This window comes from Euprymna scolopes, chromosome 44, assembly GCF_053919585.1.
Source record: "Euprymna scolopes isolate OS-2025 chromosome 44, ASM5391958v1, whole genome shotgun sequence".
Classification (NCBI taxonomy): Eukaryota; Metazoa; Mollusca; class Cephalopoda; order Sepiida; family Sepiolidae; genus Euprymna; species Euprymna scolopes.
This window is the reverse complement of record NC_136525.1, coordinates 55,674,331-55,695,187: the sequence shown is the minus strand read 5'-3', so window position 1 is coordinate 55,695,187 and position 20,857 is coordinate 55,674,331. Positions and strand designations below refer to the sequence as shown.

Here is a 20,857-nt window from a genome sequence, read left to right as displayed (position 1 = left end):
TAAATGTTATATTGTTGCTGTTATAACATTTTTTCGACATAAACACTGGAGCTTATTTAGAATTAAAACTAATCCAAAAGAATTGCCGAAAAAAAATTTATGATGTATCCGTCACAAAACAAACATGTCATATTCCAAAAACCATGTAAATAGATTAAATAGTTTTTTTTTGTTTTTTTTTTTACTGATTTTAATAGGAAATTGTAATCATTAATAAACTGAGTTCAAACTAAGTTGTCTGCCCTTTATGAAACTTGGCGAATCAAAACAATATATTGCTTCTTCATAAAATTTGATTTTCTTAGTTAAAAAAAAAAAAAAAACCTACTTGATGAATTTTTGTGACTTTGGGAATATGATATCTTAAGTTTTTAAAACATTTTTTCAGCATTTTGTTTTTAAAACTGGTTTATTTTGAAATAAGCAGCAAATGATTAAACTCCGCTCTGTATAATTTTTACTTTTTTGTAATTCATAGCTGGATTAGACATTCACATTCTTATTCTTATTGCAACTCAATCTCATAGTAGTGATGGGACGATTTGAATATTTTTCCTGATTCTGATACAATTACTGATTCCGATTCTTAATTTCTAAATATTTAAATATAGATGTCAAAACACACTTTTTTAAAAAAATTTTTACATAGGAGTCACCACTTATCAAGGTCTGGAGGCTACTCGAGGATAAGGGTTAATGAGTGTACAATAATCAAGGCGACAATATTGTAGTAATCGTTCGTAGTGGAAATTTGGTAAACTGGATTACTTAAGGGGACGGCTCATCAAGAACTTGTTTACGTTGGATTTGAGGATGACCATGTTGTAGTTAGCTGGAAAGCAAGCAGTGAAAGAGTTCCACAGGCGTGCTGTTCTAAGAAAGAAACTTTGTTCATGGAATATGTTAAATATGCAGATATTTTTGAAACATAAAAATAGACATTTGTGGGGAATGATCTCTATATGCTAATTTTAGTGTTTGTTTTAAAATCAATAAATATTTATTAATTTATCATTATCAACACCAGTGGAAGATTTTGTTTTTATTTTAAATAAAATTGAATAAAAAAAAAAAAGACAATTAAAAGAATCATTTTTGGTATAAAAAAATACAATTTTTTCTGATTCCAATACCACCAAAAGTTCCGATTTTTTCAATTCTAAATTCTGATTCATCATCCTAACACTAATAACATCTTTTTGATTAAAACATTGAAAACTACATAAATAAACAAAAGAATTAAGGAGCGGGGGGAGTGTTGTTTTACCTTATCGGCATCTTTCTTCTTCTTTTGTCCTGTATAGGCTTCGATGACATTCATGTGGTATAACTGACGCACCAAAGAAAGGGCACAGGACTTCGAAGCAACCTGTTTGTTTGATCCATGTTCTCTGGCTGATACGTCTTTAAAAATAACAGAAATGCGAAAAAAAAAAAAAAAAAAAAAAATCAACAAATGCTTCAATAATATTCGAGCAAACGAAAATCAAATTGTTGCAAAGAATATAAAAAAAAATTACTTATGTATTAGTAGTTTTTAAAAAGAAAACGAAATTAAGTTAGACGGGATTTCTATTGTATTGAACGAGTTTAGAGAGAAATATAATAAGGAGGGGGGGAACTTGACGAGGGAGGAAAAGATGTAGCGATAGAAAGACTGGAAGGGGGGTGTAAAGATGTAGCAGGAGAGACGGATGGGGGGATAATGAGGTAGCAGAAGAAAGACATGAGAGGTAACGAGGTAGGAATAGAAAGACGGGGGGAGGGGGCAGCAAGGTAGCAACAGAAAGATGGGGGTGGGGTAACAAGGCAGCAACAGAAAGATGAGGGTGGGGTAACAAGGTAGCAACAGAAAGATGGGGGTGGGGTAACAAGGCAGCAACAGAAAGATGGGGGTGGGGTAACAAGGCAGCAACAGAAAGATGGGGGTGGGGTAACAAGGCAGCAACAGAAAGATGGGGGTGGGGTAACAAGGTAGCAACAGAAAGATGGGGGTGGGGTAACAAGGCAGCAACAGAAAGATGGGGGTGGGGTAACAAGGTAGCAACAGAAAGATGGGGGTGGGGTAACAAGGTAGCAACAGAAAGATGGGGGTGGGGTAACAAGGTAGCAACAGAAAGATGGGGTGGGGTAACAAGGTAGCAACAGAAAGATGGGGGTGGGGTAACAAGGTAGCAACAGAAAGATGGGGGTGAGGTAACAAAGATAGCAACAGAAAGATGGGGGTGGGGTAACAAGGTAGCAACAGAAAGATGGGGGTGGGGTAACAAAGATAGCAACAGAAAGATGGGGGTGGGGTAACAAAGATAGCAACAGAAAGATGGGGGTGGGGTAACAAGGTAGCAACAGAAAGATGGGGGTGGGGTAACAAGGTAGCAACAGAAAGATGGGGTGGGGTAACAAGGTAGCAACAGAAAGATGAGGGTGGGGTAACAAGGTAGCAACAGAAAGAGGGGGGGTGGGGTAACAAGGTAGCAACAGAAAGAGGGGGGTGGGGTAACAAGGTAGCAACAGAAAGATGGGGGTGGGGTAACAAGGTAGCAACAGAAAGATGGGGGTGGGGTAACAAGGTAGCAACAGAAAGATGGGGGTGGGGTAACAAGGTAGCAACAGAAAGATGGGGGTGGGGTAACAAGGTAGCAACAGAAAGATGGGGGTGGGGTAACAAGGATAGCAACAGAAAGATGGAGGTGGGGTAACAAGGTAGCAACAGAAAGATGGAGGTGGGGTAACAAGGTAGCAACAGAAAGATGGGGGAGTAGCAATACAAAGAGGTGGGAGGGGGGGGGTAATGAGACAGCAATAGAAAGATGGGGGGGAGGTAATAAGGAAGCAATAGAAAGGAGGAGGGGTAACGAGGTAGCAATAGAAAGAGGTGGGGGGGTAACGAGGTAGCAATAGAAAGAAGGGGGGGGGGTAACGAGAGAAAGATGGTGGGTAACAATGTAAGAAAGGAGAAAGACAAGAGGGGAAGAGGTAGAGAGAGAAAGACAGGAGGAGGTGGGGAGAGTAGGGAGAGAAAGCGGGTTCAAAAAAAAAGGTAACAAGAGAAAGAAGGTAGAAAGAGGAAGATGGGAAAGGAGATAGTGGGGAAAGAGGAATGATAGGTAGCGAGAGGAAGGACCTCAACAATGAAAGGGTGAGATTTTGCTGCTAGCTAGATTAGTTGGGGGTATGTATGTAGAGGGGGGCACAAGTACTATATTTTTATTAAAGCACATTCCAACTTATTGTTACAATTCAGTTTTCTCTAATGATTTTGTTGGTAAAACAAAACCAACATCAAAATTTATAAATAGCTACCGCTAAATCTTTCACACGACAAAGTAGACAAGAAAGCTTTAATCGGATAAAACAACTAAAATCTCAACCTAGTTCATCTGTCTACATCAGTTTTTAAGAAAACATTTAAAATCTTTCAAAGCCGACCGTTCTTACTGAAAAATCATCATTGATACATGGATCTCTGCCATTCCTGTTTTGGTCTGGAACAAAAATTCATAAATTTATTTAAAAAAGGAATATGGAATTAAACAGCCAACCCACTTACGTTTACTGATGGATTTCACGTATATTTTCATCTCTGCAATGAAACTCCTGTTTAAAAAAAAAAAAAATAAATAATTTTTTTTTTTTTTTTTTAACTTATAAAAGACATTTTTGAATTCATGCAAAATCAAGTGTGTGTGAACAAAGTATACAAAAATTTGGCTACAATTGTTGGGATTTAGGGACAAGTTTTTACACAAGAAGTCCATATGGTTTAGAGAGTTCGCTAATCGACCGGGAAACAAAGGTTCAATCATGGGTCAGGTCATACTAGACTCAAAAGCTGGTACTTGATGCTTCCTTGTCAAACTCTCAGCATAACGTGAGGATCAAGAGTGGAGTAACCTCAAGAAAAGAGCAGCTTTCTCTCCTATATCTCTGTGTGATAGTTAATGAAAAAGGAACCATTGTGTGGCCTTTGACTATGGTCAACCACTTTATTTTTATTGCAGGCTAAAAGCACCAAGTGATGAGAGCAGACCTGTCAAAACTGACCTTGCTAGAGGTCAATTGGTCAGGTAGTTGATCTCACAGCTTCTGGGATTAAACACCTGTGAGAGAACAGGTTGACATAAGCAAGCGTGGCGAAAGAGAAGCGAATCAGTCAAAAAAAGCGACAGTGGTCACGGTTCGACTGAATCCTCCTACCTCGTGTCTACTGATTGAAATGTGCACACGAAGAAAGAAATAAAATAATATTTTATATTTTTCTAACAAATGAATTCGTGTGGCGAATTTGCTTCCTTGGCTGACAAGAAACTATTTGTCCAACCCAGTTGCATCACAGAGGGAGCCAGTACATAGCTAAAACTGTAGTGCTTCCAAGTATTAGCCAGAAGAGGGCAGAAAAAAAACGGCCAGGGAGCACAGTTGGGATGACATGTATCAAACATAAGAAACACTTTTTAGTAGCTAAAACTTGAGGAGTCATCCATTAACTTGAGCAACTGCATACATCATACAAAAAATAATAAAAACTAGCTGGGTTTATAAAACTGACAACGTCAACAGTTTTATATATATATTTATTAGCAAAACTTAACTTTGCCCAAAAATGAATTATTCCTATATGAGCAGGATTACCTAGTGTTGCCGGGGGAAAAAGTGTAGCATTTCTATCGCTTTCTTCCTTCTTATTCCCACCCCATCTTTCTTCTCCACCTATTCCCCTCCCTGGACACACACACACCACCCATTTTTATAGATTCTTCAAAGAATGAGTCAGCATAAGGTAATTAATATCCTTAATTAAAAGATCAGAGTTACTTCTCTTTAGTTTTTACATGATATGGCTGGAAAATCACCCCACCCCACCCTGGACTAAATTTGTGCCATGTTGGGGGTCAAAGAATAATTGTTTTGAAATATTTTCTTGATTGGTATTGAGTTATCTCTGGACATATAAACAAACACAGACAACTGCCTTTTATATTGTAGATTATCATTTTTATTTATACTATCAGTTCAGCCCCGGCTTTGCTCAGGCCTTATGTACTGTTCATAACTTGCCCTACGTGTGAATACACTTTAAGATTTCAAATGTTTAGACCAAAATTTGTCTGAGTAATTTCGTAGAGACCACACATTTTTTAAAAATTTTGACCCCCCCTTAACATTTATTATTTTGGTCTCAAATCAAAATACAATGTTTTACCCACATCCAAGTTACCTACATCTAAATTTCAAGTCTTTAGACCCAAAATTGGCAGAGGAATTTAGTAGAATCTGCAAAGGTCAACTCTTTCAACTTTGACCTTTTGGCAGCCAAATTTTCACCCTAAAACTGATTAAAATGCTTGCCGCATGTTTAAATACCTGTTACGTATAAATTTCAAATGTTTAGACCCAAAATTGGCTGAGTAGTTTGCTAGACACGGCAAAAGTCAAATCTTCTGAACTTTGACTCCTTGGCAGATCAAATTTTTGGCCAAAAACTGATAGAAAAGCTTGCCCTATCTCTGAATACCATTTATGTAAAATTTCAAATGTTTAGACCAGAAATTGTCTAATTTGGTAGAGACTGCAGAGGTCAATTTTTTTTTAATTTGACCCCAATTTTAACCCCATAACATTTATTTTTGGGGGCTCGAATCAAATTAAAACATTTGATCCATGTCCAAGTTACTTACATTAAAAATTTCAAGCGTTTAGACCCAAAATTGGCGGAGGAGTTTGGTAGAGTTTTCAAAGGTCAAATCGTTGAACTTTGACCCCTTGACAGCCAAATTTCTGGCTGAAAACAGATTACAAAACTTTTCCCAAGTCTCCAATACTCCTTATGTCAAATCTCGAGTCTGTAGACCAAAAATTGACAGAGTAGGGAAATGTACACAAACAGACAGACATTTTCACTTTTATAGATATACTAGCATGGGTGCCCGGCGTTGCTCGGGTGTTTTGAGGTGTGTGCTGAGCAAAAAAAAAAAAAAAAAAGTGGTAGTAGGAAGGCAGACTCGAACCCATACCATGAAGGAAGAAAAGAACGGGGAAAAAAATGTGACGTCTTTGCTGTTACGACCACCGTCAAACCGAAGTGACATCAGTTTAAATTAAGGCTAGACAATCAAAAAGAGGGGATGACTTTTAAAAATATCGGCGAAAAAAGCAACCCCTCCCAGTAGAAAAGGGCCCAGTTGAGGGTGAAGAAATTAATGTTTTCAGCCAATTTTTCGGTATTTGTCGTCTGAAGGGTCGAGCTTCAAAACAATACTGACCTTGTGAAAATCCGTTGCCTCTGTCGAAAGTTTTACATACATTTATATATCGGTAGCTCAAATTTTTGACACAAACTGATTAAAAAGCTTGCCTTATCTCTGAATACCCTTTATGTAAAATTTCAAATGGTTAGACCAGAAATTGTCTGAGTAATTTGATAGAAACCACAGAGGTCAATTTTTTTTTTTTTTTTTTAACTTTGACCCCTATTATGACCCCATAACATTTGTTGTTTTGGGTTCAAATCAAGTTAGATTCATGTCCAAGGAACCTATATCTAAAATTCCACTTGTTTATACCGAAAATTAACGGAGGAGTTTGGTAGAGTTCTCAAAGGTCAATTTGTTGAACTTTGACCCCTTAACAGCCAAATTTCTGGCCGAAAACCGATCACATAGATTTTCCCAAATCTCAGTACCCTGTATATCAAATTTTGAGTCTGTAGACTGAAAATTGACAGAGTTATTGCATAGGGAAATGTACACAGACAGACAGACACTTTCACTTTTGTAGATAGATTTAAGTTCAATAATTTCAATTTGAATTATTTCAAAGAAAATAACTTCAAAATTATGTAGCTAGCTGTCATGTAAAAAAATAATTATTTATATATCTCACAATTACAATTATACCCTAATAATTATAAAACTGGACTGTCCGGGCGTCCAACTTGCTTGAATCTCATCTTTGACAATCAGGTGATTCCAGCTTTTAAAAAATGGATGATATATATATATATATATATATATATATATGCATGGGCGTGGCTCAGAGACTAAGGAATGAAGGTGAAGAGTTGTAGGTTTTGGTTTCAATTCTAGCTGATGGCACCCAAGTCGTATATACATTTTTAGTTTTGAGCTTGTTACTATATATTAGGTTCAATATAATAATCGATAGAGAATTGTTTTTATAATAATAAATACACAATCTGCATAAATTAAAATATCATTTTTAAGTGTACATGACGACCAGGCAACGCTGGGCATCCTGCTAGTATGTATTCATATATATAGATGTGTGTGTGTGTGAGAAAGAGAGAGAAAAGTTTGGATAGAAAATGTGAGAAATGGCATTTTCAAAATGGCGAAATTATAACAGCAAAAAATCTTGCATTAAAAAACTATCACGCCACCAAATCATGGTTTATGTAATGTGATATCGGCTTTATTTTTATGTATATCTTACATACACATATGACTTCATATTATTTCACTTACATACACATATAATTTCATATTATCCTTTGAATTCGATGAAGATTAGTCTTTTAGCTTCGGCCTCGTGAAGACTTGGGTAGAAAGTATCAATCAAGAATCCATTCTTGACAATCAGTCCGACAGGTCCAGGAACAGGCCCAGTACCTGTCATACTGAGGTAAGCGACCTAGAAGCCCCAATGCCCCACCCCACAAAGCTTTGCCACTCGGCTTTTGGGTGGGCCAAGTTTATTGCTTGTTACCTGAGGTGCTCCTACTGGAGAATGCTGATGGAGAGGCCCAGGCAATTTTTGCTGGGCCAGAGTGCCCCTCCTTTAGGGATGCTGGTTGGAAATAACCACTTTTTGACCTACTGTCACGTGTTGCTGATGTGGGCAGCAAGCATCTACATGCACACAGTCAAACAAAATTGACGGAATAATCTCTAAGACCCTTTCAACTACGACCTCATCAGGAGAAAATCAGTACTTTAAAATTAATCAAAAATATTATCAACAAAAATAAAGAGGACAGAAGGGAAACTGAATGTGCCAGGAAACTGACATCTGGGATTTCCGATCAAAGATAGATATATTAAGATGGAGCAGACAAGATGACAGCCAGAAATTTGAGTCAGAGTTTGTCAGAAATTTAACAACTTGACTTTGGGCAAAGATTATGACTGGGGGCTTGTACAACAACGATGTACAAACAGCTTTTGAGGTTTCTTCTCCATGGCAACGGTATCACATCCACTCAATGCACAACTGACTTTATACTATTGCGTGTTGAAACTGTGCACACACACACAACGGTCTGAAGCTAAAAAGCACCAAGTGATGGGGTGAAGCTGTCAAAACTGATGTCGCTGGACGTGAATAAGTCAAATAATTGACCCCACAGTTAAAACACCTGTTAAAGAACAGGTCAATATGTAAGCAGGCAAAGCACAAGAGCCAAGCCGTCAAAAAAGCGTCAGCTGCACAAGCCGCCACTGAATTCGTTACCTCTTGTTTCCCCCCCCTACGTCTACCGCTTGAACACGAAGCAAAAAAAAAAAAATAAAAATAATTTTATATTTTTCTAACAAACAAATTTGTGTTGCAAGTTTGTTTTTCTTGACTGACGAGAAACTACTATTGTTCAACCCAGCTACATTATTTACCAACTTGTCAGTCAATATGCGACACCACAGCCAAAAAAAAAAAAAAAAAAAAAAAAATGAAGAAAACCATGGTCGTTGGGGAACTGGCATATGATCTTACAAATTGTTAGGTACAACCTAAAAAAAAATAAACAAAATAGTTATTTTGCTTGGACTGAAGAAGAGAGGTATTCTCCTTGAGAGCATGCCTTCTATGACAGCTTGACAGGTAAACAAAATGTACTTTGTATCAAAGACATTAATCATCACACATCCTGCGGCTTCTGCCTTACCATTTAATCTGTAAGCTGTTCAATATATCTTAAAAGATTATACCTTGTCCTTTGTTGAACTGATAACATCCGAGATAACACAAACACACATATATATTGATATTTTAAATCATATATAAGTTGTACCTACCTGGCATATAAAGTCATTAAATTTTTTATCCCATTTTTTTTTTTTTTTTACTTAAGCTAGGCAGCTCCTATTATATTTTCTAATTTAAAAGGAATTATCTCTCTTTGCTTTTTTTTAAATTTTTGGTGGTTATTTAAAAATCAAATTCGTTTAGTAGCTGAAATGCCATTTTGGCAGGACTTAAAAAAAAACTGACAAGATAACCATGTCAGACTAGATTATATATATTATCAATCTGTAAAGGATAAGGCCATTTCTGTATGAAATTGCAAATGGGGAACTCAAATGTGAAGCAGAGCATACATAAGAGTTAAAAGAAACACAACAAAAACTTTGTCCAATATCATAAATTTATTTCAACACTTTCAGAGCTTTTTCAAATGAGGAGAGTTAGTCCGGTTAGCAACTGACTTAGAAGATCAGAAATTTACAACAGTTCTAGTATTTATCAGGAATATATATATATATATCTTTATTCTTTTTTCTCAACTCAATTTTAACCCCACTTTCCCTTCTGACCCCCCTTTTCCCCCTAATAAATACTATTTTACTTAGTAATACTAATATTACTATTATAAATTTCTCATTATCTAAATCAGATGCTAACCTGACTAGCTCTCCCCATTTGAAAAGGCCCAAAAAAGGATTTAAAAAAAACTCATGAAATTCGGACCAGCTTGTTGAGTTTTTTTCTTTTAACTCATAAGTTTTTAAAAGCCTTCAGCAAGTCTTTGAGGTGTGTGTTGATTTTGTCATATATGTACAGAAACTTAAGAGAGCGAATAAAGAGAAAGAAGCTTCGGTATTTCTATTGAGAACCGAATCTAACTTACCTGCTTGCTTTTATAGAAAGGATTTCAATTAAAAAAAAAAAAAAAAAAAAAAAAAAAAAAAAAATTCCAGGTTGCACAGCATACAAGAGCCGCAATGTTTTTGTTGTTTCTTTTTAAAAACAAATCAACTGAGGAGGAGGAGGTGACAAAGCGAACCTGAAACGCTGATATATGAACGTAAATTACTCCACTCCGTAAAATCAGGAGGGAACAAGAAGCACTTCCATTGCCACACTTCTCCTCTGCCATTAAAAACAATTTTTTTTTTTAAAAAACAAAATTTTTCGGTTCAATTGTCACATAGGGACCACTGCAATAGCTCACCTATTTTTCTGGGTTTTTATCCAAATTTTGAATCAAACAGACTGTTTTACATTGTAATTCCTATCATTAAATAATATTCCAATTTATATTTTAAAGTCTTCTTTTTTTTTTTTTTTTTTTTACATGGCCGTTACACTATTGAACTCTTTAAATTTTCATGGCACACCTATCATAAAAAAAATATCAATATTTAAACAAATAATTAATGCTTACAAATGTTTGTCATTTAAAGTTCAAAATATCTAACAATTTAAACCAACAAATTATAAATTTCATATCTTTTTTATATTCAGGCATCAATATCATGCAAACGAGAGGTGATGGTAGTTCAATGGTTAAAAGCGCAGACTGACGACCTGGGTGTTCCAGGTTCAAATTCAGTTCATTCCATAAAAAAAAATCACCTTCACTTGTGATGTTGGCAACTTTCACGTGGTCCCTCCCGCATAAGTACCTGATATCTGACTGGAAAAATATCAGGGAAACCAATGCCAACAATAAAATCTGCAGATTCATATGATGATGATCAGGAATAGAAACAACTGGTCATAATGATATAAAAGCTGTTTACCACCCCTAACCTCTTTGTCGCATGCCAGTAATGCTTTCTGCAGCACACCAATGTGACATGGCACACTGGTTGGGAACCATTGCATTGAATACACATTAAACAAAATTTAAAACCAACAATCGATTTAATTCAAAACATGAAATAAAAACAAGCAAAAATGGATGATCTATTCCAACAATCTCTATGCTACAATTGAACCAATATTTCAATTAAGAAAGAAAGAGTTGCAACTTTAGTAATAATAATGGAGATGTAAAAAAAAAAAAAAAAAAATTCCCCTTCGCTACTTTAACTGGTAAAAAAAAAAAAAAAAAAAAAAAGTACCCATATCCTGCAATAACTAAATAGACACACCCCCTCCAAATTTATTTTTATTTTATTAGATAAATGCATTAATATGAAAGGTTTGGGATGTCATGCTTAAGTTTTCTTGAATGCCTACTAGACACTGTCCTCGAGTGTCTAAGGTCTCTCTGTACAGGGGTTTGTCGGAACAATCTGGCATGAGGATACTTTTTCCATAGAAGTAAACCCTGACCAAATATTCAAAATCACATAGTATTCGCAACCCAAATAAGATCTCCTCACTATGGCTACCCCACAGCTTTTCCGGGGAATGGTGCACCTTCTCCAAGTGATATTACCTCAAGTAATAGCACGAAGCTGGATACTCCACCAGACTAGATAAATTCTTGTCCTGGAATCCAGTAAGACCAAGAGACCAACATGAAAGATATACTACAACGTATAAAAATGGTTAATTGGGGAGAGAAAATTATGTTCTCAATTTCTTTACTAACTCAGTGCTTGAGAGATAAAGAACTTTAATGGAACATTCGAATATCTATGTATCTCATATAGAGTTCAAGTGTTAGCCCCAGGTACGGGGGTCCCTTGATTTCTGAGAACTTTGACTGAAGTAAGAAATTTACAAGAGAAATGCTGTCAACACTTATATTACTGAAGACACTAAAGCAATTTAGATAAAGTCAAACGTTGAGATGCTCTGTCTGTTGCGCTTAAGTTTGAAATATAATCTTTGTTGTTAAAACAAAGATTATATTTGATGCAAGTTTTTATAAAATGGATGAATGAAGGAAAAGATTAAGATGAGAGAAAAGATATAGGGAAAAGCAGGAATGGAAAGAAAGGGAGGAAGTGTGAGAGAAAGGGGAAGGGGAAGAGAGATAGAAAGGAAAAAGGGAGGGAGAGAGAGAAGGAGAGAGAGAAAGGGGAGAGGGAGGAAGAGAGAGAGAGAAAGGGGAGAAGGAGCAAGAGAGAGAGAGAGAAAGGGGAGAGTGAGGGGAAGAGGGAGACAGTGAGGGGAAGAGGGAGGGGGAGAGAGAGAGAAAGGGGAGAGGGAGGGAGGGAGAGAGAGAAAGAGAGGGAGGGAGAGAGAGAAAGGGAGGCAGGGAGAGAGAGAGAAAGGGAGGCAGGGAGAGAGAGAGAAAGGAAAAAGGGAGAGAGAGAGAAAGGAAAAAGGGAGAGAGAGAAAGGAAAAAGGGAGAGAGAGAAAGGAAAAAGGGAGAGAGAGAGAAAGGAAAAAGGGAGAGAGAGAAAGGAAAAAGGGAGAGAGAGAAAGGAAAAAGGGAGAGAGAGAAAGGAAAAAGGGAGAGAGAGAAAGGAAAAAGGGAGAGAGAGAAAGGAAAAAGGGAGAGAGAGAAAGGAAAAAGGGAGAAAGAGAGAGAAAGGAAAAAGGGAGAAAGAGAGAGAAAGGAAAAAGGGAGAGAGAGAGAGAGAAAGGAAAAAGGGAGAGAGAGAGAGAAAGGAAAAAGGGAGAGAGAGAGAGAGAGAGAGAGAGGAAAAAGAGAGAGAGAGAGAAAGGAGAAAGGGAGAGAAAGGAGAAAGAGAGAGAAAGGAGAAAGGGAGAGAAAGGAGAAAGGGAGAGAAAGGAGAAAGGGAGAGAAAGGAGAAAGGGAAAGAAAGGAGAAAGGGAAAGAAAGGGAGAACCAATAGGATAAAAAAATAAGAGAGTAAGGTTTAGAAAGGGTAGAATGGAAGGCATAAAAGATGGCTGAATGCACGTTCCTAACAATTGTTGTCCATTCAATTTGTATTGGACAGTTTTCAATTGGCAAATTTCATCTCCAATTTTTGCTCCATAAAGGTCAGCAGACACACCCAGAAAGACCTCAGGTAATAATTTGGCCCAAGACACAAAACCCAATTCACTTCAATTAAATTATTAAACCTTCATCTACTAGGCACACCCAAGTGCTATATCCGGACTCTAGTAAACCCCCACCATCCTATTCATACGCATCTTAGAGAACCTGTTCTGATGTTAGTTTTTAATGATGCATTAATATATAACCATATCTATGTACTACTTATGCACAACCGACTTAGGCACGACTGGTCTACGACTTCTGCTTTTCTAGTGTCATTCAAGCAAACTGTAATGACGGACAACCGCTGATTCTAAAAGCCCCAAAATATATTTGCTAAAAATAAACTCTATTTTTGTAAGCCTTAAAAGAAAAGAAAAAAAAATTTTTTTTTTTTTAAACTCACTAACAAATCTACATAAAATAAAATTGATTTTTATTTTTAGACGAACTGGCATTATAGTTTTATTCTATTATTAAAAAATGGTTTGGTTCTTTTACGGCAAAACAATTTAATGTCGAATCCAGTTATTTTGGAAATAGTATTAATGTTGCATTCAGTTATTTTGTAGAAGGTTTTTATTCTTCAAGCTCTTTGTGTCTTCAATCGCTAATTTATAGTGTTTGGTTTGGTTGTTTTAATAGTGGATTTTATCGTGTTTGTTCCCTGCCCTGCTGAACATGATTGAGTTCTGCAATGGGAGAGGGGAAAAGGGTTACAGTATTAATGTTTTGTACATTTTAAGTTAGGAAACCAGTCAGGAAGTGGGGGAGATAGAAAGGGGAAATGGGAAGAAGGAAAAAAGGGGGGGAAAGGTGGGTTGTTGTTTTTGGTTTTGCAGAACATAATTAAGTTTTGCAAAAAAGGAAGTAGAAAAAAAAAAAAGCATCAATGTTAGGTGCATTTCGTCTCAGGAGGCCAATATCTTCAGACAGCCTGATCTGGCAGCACCAGAAGTATGGTGGAGTCTAAATATAATATCACATTGAAACGTTTGACACTTAAGCCCCCTAGCCCTCTCTTCTGATGAGAAGCATTAAGCTTCAAAATGTCTAGGTATAAAGAGCACATATCTCCACTCCAATTATTGTTTTTACTTATTACATCAAAAAATAAATCTATGTATACCAATATATGTTTTTTTTTTCTTGTCTAAAGGTGGGTAATTTAAACTAGTTTTAATCTGACTACTAACTCAGCTGTGCTGGAGAATGGTAAAGGACAGAGCTGTCTAGTAGTGATAAGAAGTCCAAACAAAATTGGGGCGACGGGGAGAAAATGTTTTTTTTTTCCTTTTTTTTCTTCTTCATAAACTGTTTATCTCTAATGTGGGGAGTCAGAATTGCGAGTTAGCAACTTTTGAGTCAAAGCCATTTTTTTTTTTTAAACTAAGTGTTAGATTTCTGTTTTTCGTCAACTCCCTACACCGGACATGTGTACATCTCTAATATTAGAATAAAGAGGCAACTCTTCCGTTCAATTTGAAAGCGACAACAAAGTTCAAAACCACAACAACAACAACGACAAAGTATCAGACCAATTAAAAAATGAGTACAGCCATTACTAGGCGAGTGTTCATGACACTCACCTGGTAATGTGTTTTCGCAACAAGACGTGTCGGACGTTTTCTGCAGTTCAGCTTAGCTTGAAAGTTTGGGGGATTTCTTTCGCTTTTTTTTTTTTTTTTTGAGAAATTTGTGAAAAATATCATTTTTTTTTTTTTTTTTTTTGGTTTCCCCTCATAAAAATTTATCCCTTCAGCTTCTCAAAAAGAAATTAAAAAAAGAAAAAAGAAAAATAAATATTAATAAAACGTAGCCAATTCAAAAAGGCGGAGTAAAAAGGAGACAAAATATATAATTTCAAGTTTTCAAATGGCCTCAAAGAAAAAAAGAAAAAAAAAAAAATTTAAATGTCAGATAATTCAACCAATCAAAATCAAGATAATATGGTGTGGTGGTTTTGTTTTACGGCATATCAATCCTTTTTGAATTATTTAATGCTGAATGCAGTAAATTTGAAAAAACTTTTATGCTTCAAATTCTTTATATGTTCAAATATTTATTCATGGGATTTGGTTTATTGTTTTTGACTTTGTAGAACATGATTGAGTTTTGCAACGGGAAAAGAAATAACAACATTAACCCTTTACTGCTAAATTGTACTTTCAAGTCGCCTTTCAAAAAGGAAATATTTCTTACTCTTATAGCTTGTCAGCCCAACTGGCCTTCAATGTACAGGTCTATGTATGGGTCAACAATTGAATGAGGGGTTTGTTTATGTTCGTACGTCAGTTTCATAATTAAAAAATTGCATAAACAAAAATTCTTGCCGGTGAAGGGTTAATGATTGGCGCATTTTAGGTCAGAAAGCCAGTATCTTCAGATAGTCTGATCTGGTAACACAAGTGGATACCATTTTGCCAAGCTTTTGTATTAAACTACAGCAATGCAGTACACCCAATTTTAACCGTTTTTTTTTTTTTTTTTTTTTTTTTAACTTTTAATAAGCAGAATAACAACATCATTTTAATGATTTCCGTTGGCATTTTGGTTATGAGCAAAGTGTAGTATCTGTGCTGATACTAAATTTCATCTTTTCTATCCTCAGTCAGTGAATGAAAAATCAGATTTTGTCCAGAATTTCCTCCATATTTAAAAGACAAAAATAAAGTTGATCAATTCACATGATTTTTGGAATGTGATGTTTTCCTTTAATCATGGATACATACATCATAAAGATTTTCTTTTCTTTTCTTTTATTGTTTTTTAGGAATTCTGAACAAAATCTGAAAAATCTAGACTATGCCATTTTTTTTTTTTTTTTTTTTTAAACCAGAGTGTCCCTTTTTGGATTTTCCACACACGAAAAACAACCATACATCTAACTCTGCCCTCATGTCAAAGTAATAGTGTGTGTGTGTGAAAAACGGCACATCCTTCACTATGTGAGAATGCCAATGTGTGTGGGCATAGGAATAACACAGCAGATCTAGAGGAGTAGACCTTGAACAAAAGACTCCTATTCTTTACACTTTGCAGTTCCTGTCATCATAACCATCAATAAATGCATGTTTTAGCAAAGAAGAAAACCAAAGCTTTGCGGAAGAGTATTTTTGATTTTTGATAGCAGAAAGTGAACGGACAACCATAAACATGTATAAATTTGATGAAACACATACTTTTCCGACCTTACGGATGTTTTCTAACAAATACACCAGCATAATCTGTAAAGCCACAAATTATAAAACAAAGCAATCTACTCTACAGTAGAGTTTTATAGTTAAACTTTTCTGGCTTGCTTGCTTTGTTTTACGGCATATCAACTTAACTTTCAGGGTTTTTTTAATGCTGAATCCAATAATCTAGGAAAAAGCTTTTGTGTTTTGTAGAGGAGAATTGTTTTTGTTTTCGACTTTGTAGAAAGTAATTGAGTTTTGTGAAAGAAAAGGAAGAAAACCATCCATGTTTGGTCAAAAAGCAAATATATTCAGATAATCTGATAGTTTTAGAAAACAATGAAGGATGCACGCAGGTGGATGAGATTTAATAGTATAGATTTATAGCTCTTCACCGATATGAAGTTTATAGATATTTAAATTAATTTTCAATTAAAAAAAAAAAAAAATGGAGGCCAATACAAATATTTTTCTGTTGATTAGGTTTTAAAAATGTTACAGAAAATTTTCTAGAAAAGTTAATAAAAATAGAAACACTTATACAAATATTTTTCTGTCATTTAGAGGTTTTTAAAAAATTATTTGATAAAATTTTCTAGAAAAGCTAAAAATAAAAATAGAAATGCTAATACAAATATTTTTCTGTAATTTAGAGGTTTTAAAAAATTATTTATGAAAATTTGCTAGAAAAGCTAAAAACAGAAATGCTAATACAAATATTTTTGTCATTTAGAGGTTTAAAACAATTATTTGAGAAAATTTTCCAGAAAAGCTAAAAATAGAAACGCTAATACAAATATTTTTCTGTAATTTAGAGATTTTAAAAAATTATTTATGAAAATTTGCTAGAAAAGCTAAAAACAGAAACGCTAATACAAATATTTTTGTCATTTAGAGGTTTAAAACAATTATTTGAGAAAATTTTCTAGAAAAGCTAGAAGTAAAAATAGAAACACCAATACAAGTATTTTTTGTCTTTTATAAATTAAAAAAATTTTCTAAAAAAAGTTGAAACAGTTTTAAAAATAGAAAAAAAAAAAAAGCCAAGAGAAAGAAGAAGGGAAAATATTTTTGTAGATACATAAAAATACAAACAATAAAACAAATTTTCTATTTTTTTTCATAACATGAATTCAAGTTGTTTTTTCGTTAAATATCTAATAGGTCTGATACTGTAGTTGGGATTTGAACAAGTTTTTTTTTTTTACTTTCTTTATTCATTTTTTTTGTTTGAACATTTTTTTAAAAACTTTGGCTAAAAGAAAGTAAAAAAAATAAAAATAAACACAGACTAAATATTTGTCTTTTCTTTTGGATAAATTATATTTTTAATTTACATTTTTGCTGTTGTATATCCTGGCACTTGTAGCTGTGCAACCTCGGGGCACTGAAAATGCATAACATACTGCAGAAACAGACCCACTGCATGTGAAGTCATGCGGATAATATAAAAACATAAAATAAATCAATGAAACAAAAAATGCAACAACGCTTCATAAAAATAAAATAAATTGAATGTATTTCTGGTATTACTTAAGAATGAATTAAATTTTTCCAGAATTTTTGCCCATCAAAAATAGGAAAAAAAAAAAAGAAAAAAAAAAAAAAAAGAAAAAAAAAAAGTAATTTTATTTTTCTGAATTTTTGAGATGAGGATTGATTATTCATATTATTTGGATTCTTCGGACTACTGTTCTCATCTTGAGCATTATTTTCACAACTTTTTAGCCAATGTAACCTCTGACCTTCTGTAGGTGTAGCTAGTCTAGAATCTTTCTGTTAAACTCTGGAATCTGCAGGCTCCCAAAATTAATCCACTGTCAAGGGTCCTTGTGGACACGTGGCGCAGTGGATAAAGTATTTGGTAAACTTCAGTTACAAGTTACACTCTTCAGGAGGTTGAAGGTTCAATCGTCAGTGCAGGTGACACTTAAATACAATTGCAAGTTACTTAGAATTTTTACCCAGTTATGGCTGATGGAATGGTCGACGAACAAAGTCTTTAAGAAATATTCACAGACTTTTTTCATTATCAGCACGTCTGTTTACTTCCTCAACTAACTGCCCAAAACTCTGTCTCGTGCCCTGAAAACGTGATATAATTTCTGCAAGGACCCATGGATTAAATAAAGTGTTCCATTCAAACTTGCGTGTAAATTCTAAAGTTTGACCAGATACATCGGAAAAAGGTCTGAGGTTGCATCGACCAAGACAAAATGAAAATAACACTCAAGATGAGAGCAGTAGTCCAAAGAATCTAAATAATACAAAATATTTATCCTCATCTGAAAAATTCTGAAACTATTCATGATATATTATCATCATTTCAACTTGCATGTAAATATTCATTAGAATTACAAAAAACTTATATTGTTACACACATTTATTTTATATATATATATATATATATATATATATATATATATATATAGTGTTATAATGGAATAATTCCAGGAGGAAATCTGGGTATGAGAGCTGAATGTGGTAAACAGAGCAATAGCATAAAAATATAACACGGAAATTACATAATTGTCGAGGCAATAATTTATTTCAACCTTATGGTATTTTCAAGCATCTAAACTAGACAATTACATTTTTGATACTGAAATAAAGAAAGAAAAAGAATCTGGTTTTTTGACGGTCGAGGCCCGATTCTTTTTCTTTATTTCAGTATCAAAAATGTAATTGTCTAGTTTAGATGCTTGAAAATATCATAAGGTTGAAATAAATTATTGCCTCGACAATTATGTAATTTCCGTGTTATATTTTTATGCTATATATATATATATATATATATATATATATATATATATATATATATATATATATATATATATATATTAGTGATGGGATGATTTCAATATTTTTTCTGATTCAAATACAATATGGCATAATCACGTTTGACACCCCAATCCCCGTCAGATCACCAAAGTTAAGCAACAATGAGCCTGGCCAGTACCAGATGGGTGACCATGTGGGACTTCCAGATGCTGTATGTGCTCTCCGCTTATCTTGGCATTGTTTCCAGACATCCTGGTCTTCTTGCCACTGGACTCAAGCAGTGCCGATTCGAGACTGAACTGAGGCATTGATACAATTACCAATTCCGACTCTTATAAATCTCTAACTATTTAACTCTAGGGTTTTTATTTTTTCCCCCCTGATTATCGTAAAAACATGTTAAATGTGCAGATATTTTCTCAAACATAAAAACAAGCTTGTGTGGGTGACGATCTATCGATTTTAGTTTTACTGGTATTTTAAAATCAATAAATATTTATTATTTTATCATTTTTACCAGCAGTGGAAGATTTTGCTTAAAACAAAATCAAAAAAAGTCAAAAGAATTTTTTTTTAGTATTTAAAAAAAAAAAAAAGGCAACTTTTTCCAATTCCTGACTAATCATCCCAACACTAATATACACAGGTTGCAAAAAGAAAGTCCGCACTTGTAATTTTTTAAAAAACTGCAAATTTAAGCTAAATTTAATGTAACTGTTTAAACAAACTATACCTCTATTAATTTATTTTTATTTCGGACTATTATTTTCATCTTTATTAGTTGTTGTTTTCGTCTTTATCGGTTGTTGTTTTTCACAACGTTTCGGCCAATTATTCCTCTGGTCTTCGTCAGAGAATGCAGTTAGGAGAATTCGAAGTTCCTATCCGTCGCGGTTACCACCTGACGAAGGCCAGAGGAATAGTTGGCTGAAACGTTGTGAAAAAAAACAACAACCAATAAAGATGAAAGCAACAACTAATAAAGATGAGAATAATAGTCCGAAATAAAAATATAATTAATATATATAATGCTCATCTCAAAAATGAATGCCAATTAAAATAATATATATACCAATAGGTACGGACCCGACTATGGAAGATCGGATAATAAATAAATGTGGATTTATAAGATCAAAGAATCCAACCTTGATCACCCTTTGGGACCCATGGCGCAGTTGATAGAGACGTTGAATCTCTACGGTTCCAGATGGACATTGTCTGAAGATAGCGGTTTCAATCCTACCCAAAGCCGGCCAGAGGTTTACTTAGCCAAAACGTGGTGAGACGACAACAACTGAGAATGCAGTTAGGAGATTCGAAGTTCCTATCCGTTGCGGTTACCACCTGACGAAGGCCAGAGGAATAGTTGGCCGAAACGTTGTGAAAAACAACAACCAATAAAGATGAGAATAATAGTCCGAAATAAAAATAAATTAATATATATAATGCTCATCTGAAAAATAAATTCCAATTAAGGAATATATAAACCATACCTAATTTGATTCGCCTTTGATTCTTCTATAATTTTACCTGTTCATATTTGACTTTTAATTGAAATATTCCAGTGTCCACGCCAATTAAAAAAAAAGACTTCAATGGAAAATTGTTAATTAAATGTAATTTTAGGACATTAATGCAACCAACATACAACAGGAACACAAAGAACTAGTTAATATTTAGTAGCATAGCCCTTCTGAAATTTGACAGCCTGCAATCTTTTAGGAATTCCTTGAATTAGACTGCAGCAATACTCCGGGAAAAGGGCATCCCACTTTTTTTTTTTTTTTCCAAAGGCATCACCACATTATCAAGGCCCAGAGGCCACTCAAGGATAAGGGTTAAAGAGTGTACAGTAGAAATTGGTCAATATAGTAATCATTAGTAATGAAAATTCGGTAAATTTAATAACTTATATGGAACGGCTCATCAAGAACTTATTTACTTTAGACTTGAACACAACCATATTGTAGTCAGCCGGAAAGCAGGAAAACGGAAGACAATTCCACAGGCGTGCAGTTCTAAGAAAGAAGCT

General features: G+C 34.6%; 1 protein-coding gene across 3 annotated transcripts in view; it reads right to left on the bottom strand.

The window, feature by feature from the left end:
- Positions 1–20,857, bottom strand: part of LOC145268854 (ATP-dependent RNA helicase A-like) — a 250,342-nt gene that overhangs the window by 57,432 nt on the left and 172,053 nt on the right. For 2 of the 3 annotated variants that reach the window (XM_080124531.1, XM_080124532.1), the window contains exons 8-9: positions 3,551–3,597; positions 1,268–1,404 (exon numbers count right to left, since the gene is read on the bottom strand). In XM_080124531.1, coding sequence (XP_079980657.1) covers positions 1,268–1,404; positions 3,551–3,597 — 184 coding nt within the window. Of the gene's footprint in view, positions 1–1,267; positions 1,405–3,550; positions 3,598–14,454; positions 14,628–20,857 lie in introns of those variants that run through there. The other variant, XM_080124533.1, reaches the window with a different exon arrangement.